General features: G+C 43.9%; 1 protein-coding gene across 1 annotated transcript; it reads right to left on the bottom strand.

Moving 5' to 3' along the window:
* Positions 1–3,891: 3,891 nt before the first annotated feature.
* Positions 3,892–15,204, bottom strand: mboat1 (membrane bound O-acyltransferase domain containing 1). Its single transcript, XM_056602813.1, has 13 exons — positions 14,789–15,204; positions 14,294–14,439; positions 14,017–14,094; positions 12,757–12,852; positions 10,447–10,502; positions 9,709–9,763; positions 8,887–9,085; positions 6,991–7,183; positions 6,127–6,230; positions 5,756–5,820; positions 5,000–5,132; positions 4,397–4,548; positions 3,892–4,066 (listed from the first exon to the last, which is right to left on the bottom strand). The coding sequence occupies exons 1-13, from the start codon at positions 14,876–14,878 to the stop codon at positions 3,892–3,894; spliced, it is 1,542 nt and encodes a 513-aa protein (XP_056458788.1). The 5' UTR covers positions 14,879–15,204.
* Between the last annotated feature and the right edge of the window lie 237 nt (positions 15,205–15,441).

Here is a 15,441-nt window from a genome sequence, read left to right on the forward strand (position 1 = left end):
AAGCCACACTGATTTTATTAATTAAACTGTGCCTATTAGTTGGATGAGCCCGTAATTACTGATCTGCTGCGCATGCTCTTCTCAGTTTTGACCTTGTGATACAAGGACTTGACTATTTTCAGAATAATCCATTCTAAACCAAACGACTATGTTAATGAGTTGTGCTCATAATTGACAAGGCTGGATTATGTGGAGGACAGATTGTGCCAGGGAAAGAAATATTGATTGTTTAATAATGTATTTAACATAAAAATGTACCCCCTGTCAAGTTGGAGCCCTTCAGGCTTCACGTTGGACATCTCTGGACATCTACTACCAGTTGTTGAAGGTTTCCTACATTTTGTCCGACTGCCCCTCGACACCATTCCTCCAAGTCGAAAAGACCAGTGGATAATATCATGTTTTATTTTTTTATATATTATAACCCCGCATATAGTTGCATGATGCCCCAGGCTCTGTTAGAAATGTGCAAAAGGCTTTGTAACTTGACCTTGATTCAAGAGTTTTAATTTATTTTATTTGTCACATGCATACAGGTATACAGTGAAATGAAAAGTCTGGCTGCCAACAGACAGAGCAGTCTACACCCAAAGTACTGTGCTGTACCACTGTGAGTTTCAGCCCTAGTTTTCCGATCGGCCCACAGTCATTTTGGACGTAAGCTAAATTACGCGGAGCACGTCAATCGCCTTTCGTCGTCATAAGTTGTGGCAAGTTGTTGACAGTGGCATATGTAGGTCATTAAGGGCCCCGGTGCTTTACTACCTATGGGCCCCACCTGCTGCCCCCCAATAAAAACATATAAGAAATATAATTTGGTCAGATTCTAATTTGAACCAAATAATAGGCCTAAATACAATTTGTTTTGGGTTGCTTGAACATAACCAATGCAGTCGATTCACAATCAACAGATAAAAAGTACATCACAATAACATACAAAATACCACATTTTATAAATCAATACTGTTGGGGGTTCTGGAATACAATTTCTAAACCTATGGTCTTGTTTTGATTGTTTTTTTTTTAAATACTGTTCTGTGGGACCGCCTGTCAAGGTCTTGGTCAAAAAGTCCCAGACCTGGTGGTCAGTGGTCATCATTGATCAGGTCGCTGATCCCTCTGGTGGCCAAAAGGTTTTAATTCCAATGTTCATTTCTCATGGTGGGGGTTAGAATAAGTGGTTATGAAACTTAGGAATAGCTGTTCTTTACTTCAAGTACAGAAATGAATGTATAAATGCCCTCAGTGTGCGGTTTAAAATCGAATTTAACCTTTAAGCTAGCTTTTAGTTAGAAAAACATTATTTATTTATTTAGAAAATGTTTTCCCCCTAATTCCCAGCAATGTGAAATGCGCCATAAAACCTGCTAATTATCTAAATGATTCAATAATTATCAAGAACAAGCATTTTTCCTTTTATTTTTGCATTTTTTGCATTTTTTTGGCCCTCGGGGGCCTCGAGGACAATTTGATTTTGATGAACATATTCAACTTTATTAGACATCATTAGATACAGTTCTAAACATTTAAATCCACATTCGTATTAAACCTATCAGCATGAACATACAAAAATATTAATCTGTTAAGTTAAAATAGCTGCATATCCTGAAAACTCGCATCAGTTATTAGTCAAGGCCCTGTTGAATGGTTCTGTTCACTCACAGTTCGTCACCAACTCATAAACACAAAGCTCAATGTTCCGGACACTAAGCTGAACCACTCAACAAACATTTCAAACCATATTGTGTGCAGACGAGTATGCATCTCTGAGCTTAAAACATACATCCTATCAAATGATCCAGTGCTGGTCGCTGACAACATTTAAATTTTTCCTCGTTTTTTTATATGACGCATTTGACGCGTAGCATTCCGTCAAACAATAAACACGTGTATAGTTTCTTGTAACGTTGTAACATTAGGTTACAACGTCTTGTAACCTTATTTGAGCGGAGGTCATAGCGCTCCTGATTGGCACAAGCATCAGTTTGCAGTCCGTCTCATTAACTCTACTGTAGTCTTCTGAGTTTTAAAACATGATTTTCTATCATTAATAACCATGGTGGCATTCAATCCCTTCCTCAGAGAGCGTGCGCTGTCCTCTCCTTTCCTTCTCTTATCCACCAGTCACACACCAGATTACACCCACAGTTACTCTGAGAACCCTCATCAGCAATCAGCTGTTAGTTGGCTGAACCAGGAGTGTATTAACAACTCATGGGTTTGTTGTATCTGTCAAAAAAAAGTTTAGGCACAGCGAAAACCATGGCCCCAAAACCGTGATATGAACCGAACCGTGAATTTTGTGAACCATTCCACCCCTATTTTTTTCCATTAAGTTGAACAACATGCAGCTTCTTCACTAGTGTCTGCTGGTGATTGGCCAGCTCACTTGGTGGGAACACACCGCTAATTAATAAGATGCGGTATATTGAATAATTATATGATGAGATACACCTGTGTTAACCTGGTGACTGACCCCTAGCCGCCAGAGGCCACAGCCAATGGGAGGCAGGAGTGTCTCTTTATGCACCTCTGAGGAATAAGTCCCGCCTCTGAGGCTCCGGTTCCCTCGGTCAAACGTGACGCAGCTTTTACTTGTTATGTACGATCATTCAAAAACCCCATGTTATTTCCCATAGACATTTGACCGAGGGAACCGGAGCCTCAGAGGTCTATAAGGGCGGCTGTTAGTAGTCTGGGAGGCTTGAGCCGGGAGAGTATGCTGTGGGGGGGGCGTCGAGGGACGGCTGTGCTAGACTAGCTCACGCACGGATGACGCAAACGCACACCAGGGGCGAGTGGAGGCAGACAAACAGCCTCGTCTCCCTCTTCTGTGCAAGTCCTTTTTGTTCAGTCGCACAAAGCGTGTGTGTGTGTCTTCCTCTGTGTGTGTTTTTGTTTTTGTTGTTGGCAGGAGCAATTTATGCATGCACTCTCCCGGGTGTATGGTCTTTTGAGTTCATGGTGTGTTGTGGTGTGTGTGTGTGCGTGTGTGTGTGTGTGTGTGTGCGTACCATTGTGTATTCATAAGTTAATGTCAGACACTATTCTGTGTAGCGCCCAACTCATAGAAGAGCAAGTAGCAGCAGTAGAGAGAGGTCTTCGCATTGTCCCATTGTCCTTTCGAATGGGCTGGCATGTAGAGAGATGTACTGTAGTCCATTTCCTACTACAGTACTACAGGAGGGAATGGACTACAGGAGGGAATGGACTACAGGAGGGAATTTACTCCAATATGGATGAACTACAATAGGAATGGACTAAAGTAGGGAATGGACTATAGTAAGTTGTGGACTACAGTAGAAAATTGACTGCAATATGGATTGGCAGCAGAAATGGACAGGAGCTAGGATGGACTACAAAATGAAAGGAGTTCACTTAGGATGGACTACAGTAGGAAATGTACTACAACAGACTGGCCCTTGGCATAGACGTCAACCGTAACAAAAGTGGTATTGTAGGTGAATTCACCCTTCCTTTATGTTAACAAAATGCACCATATTTGGAAAAAAAAGCTGGACCCTTAACGCCATCGGTAAGCTCAACCCCAAGAGGATGCTGGGAAACAGAGCTGGCGTTTGCTCCCGGACGAACATTTGTTGCACATTAGCGGCACATTCGAAGCACTCAAGCTGGAATCCCTACTATCAGACTGCAACGTCTGCCATTCTTAACATTTCCGTCATTTCAAGTAATGGTTACAGCGATGCTTCCCAAGCACATTCCCCAGTGGTGTCGGGTCACAGAAGAGCCCTTCTTCTTCCCCAAGTTCTCATGGGGAAGGGGTTTGTGTTTGCCAAGAGGGGACCTCTGGGGTCCCTGTTTGGGGAGGCAGAGAGGGGCAGTGGTGGGGGCAGTGGTGGTGGTGGTGGTTGTGGTGGGTGGGGGGGTTCATTCTGCCTTGAGGTTGTTGTTTGAATGAGGGTCCTGGCAGTGGGACGGGTAGGGTGATAGGGGGAAGGGGGCGCTGGAGGAAGAGGGTGGTGGTCTGGGGGCCGGTGTGTGTTTTGAATGCAGGGCGATCGCCACCAGCATGCTGATGAGGTGGACGTGGAAGAACATGGACCTGGAAGAGAGGCAGACGGAGACCGGCTGTACTTGAGGAAAAATAGACAGGGAAAAGTGCTGCAAGCATGAAACAAACTTTCTTCGTCATCCTTTTCTCCAGAAAATTAAGTAGTACATTTAAATAGACTGGTTTTCTTTGGCTATGCACATAAAAACTATCCCAAGTCAAACGTAAAATTGATTCAGGGTTAATGAAACTCTAAGCTCAAGTAGCAGGAAGATTTCCCCATACGACAAAAACAACAAACATAAGGAACAACAAATGAGGTCCAAGCACGAAACATAAATCCCAGCTGAGCTCCATGTCCCTGCGCTCCCAGCAGCGTACCTGTAATAAACCACGGTGGGCTCCACTGCCAGCAGTAGGAAGGGCATGACTGTGTAGCAGATGGCTAGCTGGGTGGCCGCCCAGGTCATGAGGTCATAAAGCAGCTTCACACCTCTGGAGCACAGGAAGTGGTGCCGGACACACCGGCGCACCTGAGACGGCGACGGAGGGAGGGCAGGGAGGGAAGGGAGGGAGGGAGGGAAGGGAAGGGAGGGAGGGAGGGAGGGAAGGGAGGGAGGGAGGGAAGGGAAGGGAGGGAGGGAGGGAGGGAAGGGAGGGAGGGAGGGAGGGAGGGAGGGAAGGGAAGGGAGGGAGGGAGGGTAGGGAGGGAAGATGGCAACGGAAAGATCAGGACCAACAACTCATTTGTTTTGGTTACGTGAGCCAGTTACTAACTAATTAAACACTGTGATTATTATGCTACCTGTGATCACTTCAATATTTGAAACAAACCGTCCGATGCAGACACACATATAAACACATGACCACCAAAAACCAACACGTGTCATTGTGGAACTGAAAACCCCGACAGTGCCTTGTCCCACCGACTACGTGTATTTATCCTGCGTTTGATCATCCTTCAACTCGAGCGCGTCCACTCACGGCCCTCGCGGCTGCAGTGATGGGGATGGCCGTGATGAAGGTGAAGTAGTACCCGGGATACACTCCGTGCCACAGCGCCGAAAGGACAAAGGTCATCGCCATGGGATGGTGAGGAGCTCGGTCGTAGCACACACTAGGGAGAGAGAGGAGGGCAGGGAGTCCGGTGATTGGCTGGGGGGTTTTGGGTAAGGGAGGGGCATGTTCATTACCGGGTCAGACCCTGACCTGGTTCTAGACGCTAGGCGGCGTTTCAGTTTGCACCGATAACTCACTGACTGAATGAAGTGGTGGACCAAAAATATATTTATAACGTAATTCTCTATCAGGACAGTGCAGGTCAACACATTACAACAAGTAATGAAGGTTACCAATGCATAGGTTAAACCATTGAGGATGTTACCATCATTTAAATAGGCAAAACGTAAATATGTCCCTTTATTATTTTAGAAATGACATCAGATATTTGGCTCATATATGGACCACCAAATTACAAATGGCCCCATTTTGTTGATTTCAGGCTCAGAGGTACAGGTATCCCTAGTATACCCTAGATATAAAGGATAATACAAGCATGCAGAGGGTGTAGAGCAAGGGAGAGGTGTTAAATCTGAAGAGGGAACCCACGACACAGGCAATTTCACCTTCATTCAACAAGAGGCCAACGACAAACAAAAACAAAATACTTCTCAAAGCACAATCACTGTAATTACAACTTCTAATCAGTGCATGATGACCTTCAACCAAAATATGACTTACGATTTGAGCCAGACTCCGGTTTGAATATTCCAGTTGTCTATGAATGTCTTAAAGCTTGTAGCGGTCTGAAAAACAATTTAACGGGGGTTACAAGGATATGTGTAAATGTCTCCTCGAGATATTCGCTGAAGAAGGTTTGGGATTTTAACCAATAGTGTCTTATAAGCACCTTAAAATGCTACCCTGCAAGAACAATAATGTTATTCCAACATTTCAAACTGCCAGTTGACGAAAATGAAACATCATATGCGCCAAAGATCATTGCAAGATTACGACAATGTATTTTAACATGTTGTTATGGGTGTTTGTTTTCAGTGTGACTGCATTTTCTACAGAGGAGTTCGGACATGAACTGGTTTCTGCCCACATACCTCAATTCCCCAGATGTTGAGATTGCAGATCAGGTCCCAGGAAGGCTTTCCGTTGGCATCCATCCCCTTGAAACCGTACCCTGCCGCATTGTTGATGGCATCGGCTAAAGGCATAAAAGAAATAGGTCGCTAACTGAAGGAGAAACACCCAAGAAAAGCAGCAGCCACTTTGTAAATTAGGGTAAAATAGGATTTCAGTTTTAAAGGAGGTATTAATGATACACATTTTAGGTTACCAATCAATACTCATGTCATGCCAGTTAAATGCGTGAATACGTTATGGTGGTGGGGTATTGTTCAAATTAAATGTGATGCAATTAACACAAATTGTGCGATGTACTTGTCTGAAGATAACTTGGGAACATGCTGTTGAAATATCGTCAAATCTAGGTAGACAATACATGCATTATTTAGAAGATGAGACTACTTATGTCAATGTTATAAGCGGGACAATTTTTTTTACCATTAAAGGAGGGATGGAAAACTGCCTTGTGTTGCACCCCTAGTGGTTCTTGGCAAATCGGCTAACCCTTGAGTCAAGAGACATTTCTAATCTTTCAGGCATCATTTCCTTCCTTAATGTACAGGCAGGCCTAAAACTGTGCTTTTTAAAACATCCAGCGATTCTATTGCCTTTCCTGTACGACTTTCTACTTGTGACTACAAGTCGACTAGAATAGCTGTTGGGGCAAATATAACAACAAAACCCCAAAATATCTAAACAAACTAATCCATCTACTAATGTTGGGTGATATGTTCGTCTATTTAGCAGAACAAGACAACAAAATGTCACACATAGAAACCTCTCACATTGCATCGCACCGAAAAAGTGTTTGCCCCAGGGTAACACTACTGTGCCTTTACCTAGCGTCCAGGCGAAGTAGAACTTGGGCCTGGCCGCCTGTATTGAGAAGAAGGCGTAGACGAGTCTGGTGAGGAAGGGGGCGTGGCTGATGAAGTGGGGGTCCACGTTGTGCATGATGGGCAGCGAGCGGGTGACGGTGAGGAAGAAGAGCATGCAGCCGCCGCACAGCAGCAGCTTGGAACACACTGCCCCCTGGAGGGAGGGAGGTGTCATCGGCCCTGTGTCTCTGTATAACCATGAGCAACTCGCCGTCTTCATGAAACTCTTTTTTTTTTTATGTTTGGTTAAAGGGGTAGTTCGGAATTTTGGACATAGGGCCTGATTCCGAAGTGAGCATTGGTATTCTATATCACTGGAGACAGTTTTCAACACATTTCATTCAGTCCTTCTAGTTGCAGAGTTCGCTCGTGCAAGGCTAGCGCACGTCAACGGGCAATGCTAGCCTGCTATTAAAAACAGTCTTACCCGCTCCACAGTACACCCGAGGTAAATCAATTATAACGCCAGACTATAGATTGAAATGTCTGTGTTGATAGAATAATGTTAAAATAAAACTAACCTTGCATCGCATGAATCATCGAGGGACTACTTTCTCAGCAGAAGCGGAATTCTACTATGCGCTGGTTAGGTTTGTAACCGAATCACGACAGAAGAACGTAAACAGAGAAGCGTGGGACAGAAGCGCAATTGAACGACTAGGCAACATGATGGTTCAGTGTGCTTTTAGAAATTGTAGAAATAAACGGTACAGATGGGCACCACAAAGTTTCCACCAATTTCCAGTGCGAGATCCAGAAAGGACTCAACTGTGGCTTGTTGCTGCTGGCTTTGACATCAAAACACCGGCTCGTACATGTACGGTTCGTTGGATACAACAAATTCCTCATAATCGTCTTCAAAAGCAGATGCATCGCTAACTCCTCCAAACGTGGCCATATCTTGTTAATTTAATACGCTTGTAGAATACCTTCGTTCACTGTACTCTGTGTTTGTAGCAATGACAGCGGCAGGTAACCTAGGTATCAGTCCGCCGCTGCCGTAGCCTACGTACGGGAATATAAACACTGCTGCTGAGACCCCGCAATTCCCTCAAAATGCAATGCAATGCAAGGTTGGTTTTATTTCTAACATTATTCTATAAACAGACATTTAGATTTATAGTCTGTCGTTATAATTGATTTACCTCGGGTCTACTGTGGAGTGGGTAAGACTGTTTTTAATAGCAGGCTAGCATTGCCCGTTGACGTGCGCTAGCCTAGCACGAGCGAACTCTGCAACTAGAAGGACTGAATGAAATGTGTTGAAAACTGTCTCCAGTGATATAGAATACCAATGCTCACTTCGGAATCAGGCCCTATGTCCAAAATTCCGAACTACCCCTTTAACATTTAATTTGGTCTATTTCTAGTGAATGAAAAAAGATAGCGGACTGTGTAAGGATAGTGATGGATGAATGTGCCGAGCAGATTAGTAGATGATGTTGATTTAGGATCACAACAAATGCATTCGTGTTAAATACTATCAATTCAGTCTTATCAAACACATTTTAAACAGTTTTTATCGAAATGTCCCACTTCCAAAAATATTGAATTTCATTTTTCATCATATGCCCTACTTACCACCACATCAATAATCAAAATATGCTGTAAACAGGCAACACTCAGCTTTTCCAACGGTCAGGCCAAAACTACCACAACAAGGGACCAGAGTTGTCAACAAGGTTTCCAGGCGCAATGCACCGGGCGCTCAAACTTTTTCTGGGTCAATTTCCGATTTTGAACTCAAGAGTTGATTGAAGCAGCTTGCAGCTCTGGTCTCCAGAGCTGCAAGCTGCTTCAATCACTCTTGAATTCAAAATGGGACTTGACTTGTCTCCAGAGTGCCGTCGTCCGTACCAGAGGGGAGAGGTCGGGGCTCTGGTCAGAGCCGTTGAGGTGGCCGTTGCCCGCCCCCTCGGCCTGCTGCCTGAGCCTCCTGTGGATGTGTCGGCCCTCTATGAAGTCCACGTAGTCCTGGTAGTTGCTGCAGGGCCCCACCAGCACGCTGAGGAAGTTCAGGTTGTAGCTCAGGTACTCCACCAGAGACGGCCGCTGGCTGCAGGGAAACATGGGACGGTCGCAGAACAGGGATTATGTAAATCAAGAAGAGAATAAATGAGAAAAAATACAAAATTGCCAATTTCAAATCATGTTTGATTTCAAGAAATGTACCATTTACAAGTTAATTGGGGAGGGATTTGGGAATTCTTATAATTGCCTAGAAAATGAATGAATGAATGAGTTCTACAGTTTGTAGTATCAACTTTTTCGGAGCTGTAATAATTGGAAATACGGTGTAGTCAGTCTTAGCATGGCATGGCATGATGGATACAACATAAGCGATGCAAAGATGCAAAGGTTATTTTCCAGGTTCACTTCATATGTTTTTGCATTTGTTGCTTAAAAAATGCAAGTTAGCCACCAAAGCTGCATCTCCTTCTCCATGACATTGGGGCTTAGAAAAAATGAGTAAAAACGAACTGTTATTTTACTGGCTTTAAATGGAAGCGTAAAGTGTGGCCTGTGTAACCCCTTGAGACTGTATCCGTAACTTGATGCATTGCATTGAGGGAATGCATTGAGGGAATGCATAGAGGGAATCTCATATAAAAGGACTTATACTTGAAATGACCTCATCCTAAAGTAATCAGAGGTGGATCAAGGAAGAGGTATACATACATTAGAGCCAGTCGCTTCTGATCCAAGGTTAGTTCTTCTGGCTTCTTGCCAATACCTGTAAGACATGGGCAGTGTAGTCATCATTCATCATGTTCTCTTTTCTAAGAGGTTTCTCTTTGGCATTCTTATCATTTCCCTGGCTGCTTTCCTTCATGTGATTTCAGTTTATTTATTGACTTTCCCTCACAGGATTAATAAACTGATGTTATCCAAAGTAAAGTTTAGTTTTTTCCCCCAGAAAATAGCAATTTCGGTCAACTAATGAGATCATGAACATGATAAGGTCATCAGGTAGACAACATTACGTTCCCTGCGGGAAATTCAGAGAATTTCTTTCCTGATACAATTTTGTAGGGCCTCGCAAATGTGCCTTCTGACGTTATTGAATAGCGTTACTACATAATTCACGAAACGTCTAACCATAACCATAAACCCATAACATGACATAGAATCACAACATAAACGAGGGGGGCTATTTCAATGTCAATGAGATGAGCAGCCACTTGATGAATTTGAAGTATCCGCACGCACGTGTGTGTATGTCTGTGTGTGTGTGTGTGTGTGTGTGTGTGTGTATGTATGTGTATGTGTATGTGTACGTGTACGTTTATGTGTGTGTGTGTGTTTGTGCGTGTGTGTGTGTGTGTGTGTGTGTGTGTGTGTGTGTGTGTGTGTGTGTGTGTGTGTGTGTGTGTGTGTGTGTGTGTGTGTGTGTGTGTGTGTGTGTGTGTGGGTTACCATCATGCAACTGGAAAGCCAGAGTGGTGATCTTCTGGGTGACTATCATAAGGGGCCTGAAGGAAAAGGAAAAGTTGTATATTACTTATAACCATGAATTATTCAAGTATTACCACTCTAATAATCTCACCTCCAGCACTCCTACAATGTTGTAGCAGAACTCTGTGAGGGAGACGGCACAGAGTCTGGGCATGACACCAGAAACTGCAAGGCCTTTTTTGCCTTTTTACAGTTTACTTCAGGCCAAGCTCGTGTTTCCCAATCAACCAATTAATCATCACCAGCCACATGATTGCTAAAAACAGATTTGAATCGAAAGATAGTGAAATTCCCCCTTCCCAACTATTGGAGCTTGTTTGCCATCACACTTTAGAGATACATTTAAAGACTAATTTTGTCACAAGAGCATCCTTGGATCCTCATTGGCTGACCAATTGACGATGAAGCAATGCAATGTTTTTCCCTATTTTGCCTCCTTGATTCAGTTCTTCCACTGTTTTAAAGCAGCAATAGGAGACCATCGTTTTTTCTTTCAGCAACTCTACTTTTCCCTATACAAGTCGCCAACTACAAAGTACCTACTTAGCAGACACTTGCATCTAAAGGTGTCTTTATTCAGATGGGTGCCACTTCGGAACAGGTGGAAGTTAGGGAGCGTACTTAAGGATTTCTACAGGTAGGCTGCAGACAACAGGGCCCTGACCCAGGTACCACACCCTGAACACACAACCCTGTCCACTACACTATACCCTTATCTGTTCCCATCTATATTCTCCCTCCATTGAATGGTCTCTTCCATCTTGGGAATCTGGTTAATATGAGCACCCTGGCATATATGTTATCATACAATCTGTTTATCTGTCCCCTTCCTGCCTCTATCGCACAAGCACGCACACACACACACATGCACACACACTCACACGTGCACTCAACGCACACACACACACGCACGCACAAACACACTCACAAAGAGGGCAGTGTGCTAGAGCTTTTGTGCAGACGAAGGAGCAGCCGGAGTGAGGCAGGCAGTGTGGCTGGTAGTGCCAGGTCACTGAAGGGCTTGGCAGACGCATCAGTGACAGTCTGCCCCGCTCTGCAGTCTGGGGTTTTACTCTTGCTGCTGCTACGCAGTCTCTTGGTGGACTGGGTTCAAAAAGGCTGGTTTGTTGAATGGGAAGGAACAAACATCAGCATTGAAAACTTGTTTGAAATTGTCGCCGCCGGTCTGTTGAAAGTGAGGTCAGACATGCTGCATCGATTTTCCCCCCAGAAAAGAAAAAAAAGTTGTTTAACATGAAGTGAGAATTTGTCGTGAAGTGTGCGATGAACACTAGTAACATTCCTCCTTGTTAACATGCTAACAACCTGAAACACTCCCAGTTATAGCATGGTATGTCGTATAATTGTGTGCTGGATCAGCTGACCACTGTCCACTGTGTGCCGGTAACATGTGATGCTTAAATGTATTGAATTGTCATCTGTGCTGAGGATATTGAGAACGGCTGCCTCGCTGGTCACGAGAGTCCTGCACTGGGAGCCAATAGGAGGGCCACCTTTTCAACAGCAGAGACCTTGTGCTGTCAGCCTTATAAAGAGTGTCATGTTGTGATGCCAACATTTGAATCTGCTGGTCACGGTTCTTCTTGCACGCTTCGTAACAGTAAATAGGATTATCTCATTTCTACGTGTAGGTCCAGAGCAATAGTGAATTATTTTTACCTAATTATTAGCTTAATCAGTGTGTGTGTATTACTATATCAGTGAGGGAAACGCGTGGATATTTAACGGATATCCATCCACTGCTTTGTATATTGATGACATAAGTCGAGGAATCTGTCAAATCTTCTCAACACAACCAAAGTGGAACAAATACAATCATTGCCTAGCCTGAGTTATCTGTTGCTCTGTGATAAACTATAACAGTCACTACGTTCATCCACAGGGGTCAAAGTGCACAGACATCAAACCCTAGCACCAAAATAGGTAAACTGCCCCGCAGAGAGCCAAACTGCACATGCCTATATAGTCACCAACGTTATAGAACACAACAACATCTACTTCAGTGTTGCTATGAAAAGTCAAGTCATAGTTAAGCAGCTGCAGCAACGTGAACTTGTTTGACTGACCCAAACCACTGTGCCTGTGCGAGCGGACAGGGAACATGTCCAGGGACATCAAGAGACAACAGAGAAACTGTCCTGAAAGTTTCAGGGGACTAATGCGCAGGGATGTGCCGAGATGGCAAATAGGACATGAAATGAAAGACACAACAAGGATTTCAGAAGTGTGTGACTTAGTGCATCTTCTTACCCAGAGAAGTCTGTGGACAATATCCCATAGTTGTAGATGAAGACTCTGCTGATTTGGCACACAGTTAGATAGCCCATGGACAACACCAGTGAATACCTATGTGGAGTAAACAACATTGGACTCAATCAATTCATAGATATTTATATGTATTAGTTCTGTGCGAGTAAGGTTATGAATGCTCAGATTTACCAGTAAAACACTGTATCTTAATCGTAAAATGTATTCATTTGAACAAGGAACCAATCCTCAAGTCTTAAAAATGTTAAAATATCAGTCAGTTAAATTCCAAGATGTGAGAATGTTGTATCCTGGGAATGATCGACAAAATACGAATTATTTAAACACAAATATTTAACTGCTCATCAAGTCATTCCCTTGTGCATGGAAACTGAATTATTTATGCAGATATGAAACTGAAGATTACATTTTTTGGATGAATTAGTGTTAATTTCTGCAGCGACTAGACAGTGTAAACAGATCAGCAGAGTGTTATCTTGGTCCATTCCCCAGTTCCTCCCAGCATTAGCTTCAAGACGCCTTACCACTGACTTGCATGGCTGACCCTTTAAATACGTTGAAGGTGCTGAAAATGTCTCAGCACACATACACACATGCGTACTGGAAACATCCCTTTAAAACATAATACTATTTGACACAAGATTAAAAGGATATAAAACATGAGAAAGAAAATGGGAACCACAGATAGAAAGTCTGGCTATCACTGGCTGGATCTTTTTCTTTGTTCGGGGACTGCACCTTTTGGCGTCACAAACCCACTTTCGACCAAAGGCACAAAGGCAGCCCTCAGGGAGATGTGAGTGGAGATATTTAAAAGAACGACTCATGGGTGATGTACTTACATACAAATAAAGATATCCTTCACATGAAGACATTGCATTGGTTTAATTGTAACCGCCGGCTCAGATTGGATTGGTCTAAGCTCAAGAATTATTTCTGTTTAGATTGTCCTTCATTTTGTGCTGACTACCACTTCAATTAAAACTTTGATATTACACTATATGCACTGCTAGGCATGATAGCAGCCCCGAACACCATCTCTAAAATAGATTTCAATGGAAAGTGGGCCCTTTGAGACTCAATGAACCAGTATGAACTCAACCAGACAACATCTTCTCCTCTGTCCCAGTCATGCAGATGTTATGGCCTTCATGCCTGTCAAACGAGTTCCACTGGAAGACGGCCGTGCTCTGTGCCGCGTGTGGTTTTCCTACATTCACCACTTCATTCACAAGATCTTACCGGTGTACGTTACTGATGTCCGATGTGATGATGACCGTGTAGCTCAGCATAACGAGGATTACTATATGGACTGAATACCTGGAGGGAGGGACACGCATGCAGCACCACGCACAGTCACAGAAGCACACACACAGAAACGCACACACAATTTTACAATTTCTGTTTTGGATTTAGAAGGATGCATATAATTAATAATAATAATAAAATCTAATTATGACAATAGTTTGGTTTTAGGTCGCCTAGTCGCCTTGCTGTGGTCTAATAAGAAACAACTCACCAGCCAAAGCAGAAGATGACAAAGGCAACGCCAAACAGTATAGCCACGGCATGCCTGAGCAGGGGACTGGCGTGGCGGGGCCCGAGGTAGAGACGGAACCAGAAGGCAGCCGCAAGAGCAAACACCTGACAGGCTAAAAAGTTGACCTGTATGGATTTAGGAAAATAAAAAAGTTTAGGCTGACGAATGAAAAATGGTCAGGGTGTTGACCCCCCTTCTCTTAGCCAGGGCTGGGGAGATATGATGTTGGGCTTTTCTTTAAATGTAAAGTGTTAGGGCTCAGATTTTCAATTGAATTAGATCCATGGGCGGGTGGCTGAGAGATTATCACAATTTAGTATCAGAAGCAGACCTGAAGCACTAGTTGTTGGTAATAACAGTGATCTGAAGCAGAGCGGGCTCAAAATGACTGCATTTTTACAAAAACACGAGGGCAGGAGAAAAGTTTTCAACACTTTTGTTGCTAGCAAAAGAAAAGTAGAAACAGATACCCACTTGATCGAGAGGAAACCCGAAGAATTCACTGACAGGCAGGAGCAGCTTTGATCCAGTAGTCTTAAACGCCGCGTCCACCCGGTCGCCCATCCTGCATCCTCTCCTCAAAAACACTCCACGGTTGAGTTGAGTGATAATAAACGGTACCCACCTTTGCTTATCGCTTCATTCAGCCCCTATAGATATTACTTTGAATCCGTCTACATTGGGTGTCGTATCGTTTAATTAATTTATTTGTGCAGGAGGTTGTCAGAGGCGCCAAGGGGACAAGTGAAACCGTCCTTTAAGTGACTGTGGTACTCTGGAGCCCTCTCTCACTCTGTTTCCCTCGATCTCGCTCTCTCTGTCCGCGCCTCGGCTCTCAGTGGTCGTTCAGGCCGCCACTCTGACCGGATCTCTCCGTTTGATCTACCGGCGCCCTCCCCGCCCATAGTCAAACCTTCATCCAAATTACCGAAAACGTGGAGCTCACTCTTAGAAAATGGGAGTCAATCAGGACCGCAGAGATACGATGATGTAGCACAACTCAATTTTGAATCGCGTTCCCGGGTTTAACAGACACTTCAGTCATAGGCTGCACATGATGGTCTGGGGGTCAGAGTAATGTGTGTGTGGTTCATCCTGTCAACGAGATAACACACAGCCACACAGAC

This window comes from Gadus chalcogrammus, chromosome 11 (assembly GCF_026213295.1).
Source record: "Gadus chalcogrammus isolate NIFS_2021 chromosome 11, NIFS_Gcha_1.0, whole genome shotgun sequence".
Taxonomy (NCBI): domain Eukaryota; kingdom Metazoa; phylum Chordata; class Actinopteri; order Gadiformes; family Gadidae; genus Gadus; species Gadus chalcogrammus.

Coding starts and splice junctions, on each gene's coding strand:
- mboat1 (XM_056602813.1), bottom strand. CDS start 14,878: ATGGGCGACCGGGTGGACGCGGCGTTTAAGACTACTGGATCAAAGCTG. Junction 10,503..12,756: donor TTGTCCACAGACTTCTCTGG/GTAAGAAGATGC, acceptor CTTTTCCTTCAG/GCCCCTTATGATAGTCACCC. Junction 9,764..10,446: donor GGCTTTCCAGTTGCATGATG/GTAACCCACACA, acceptor CATGTCTTACAG/GTATTGGCAAGAAGCCAGAA.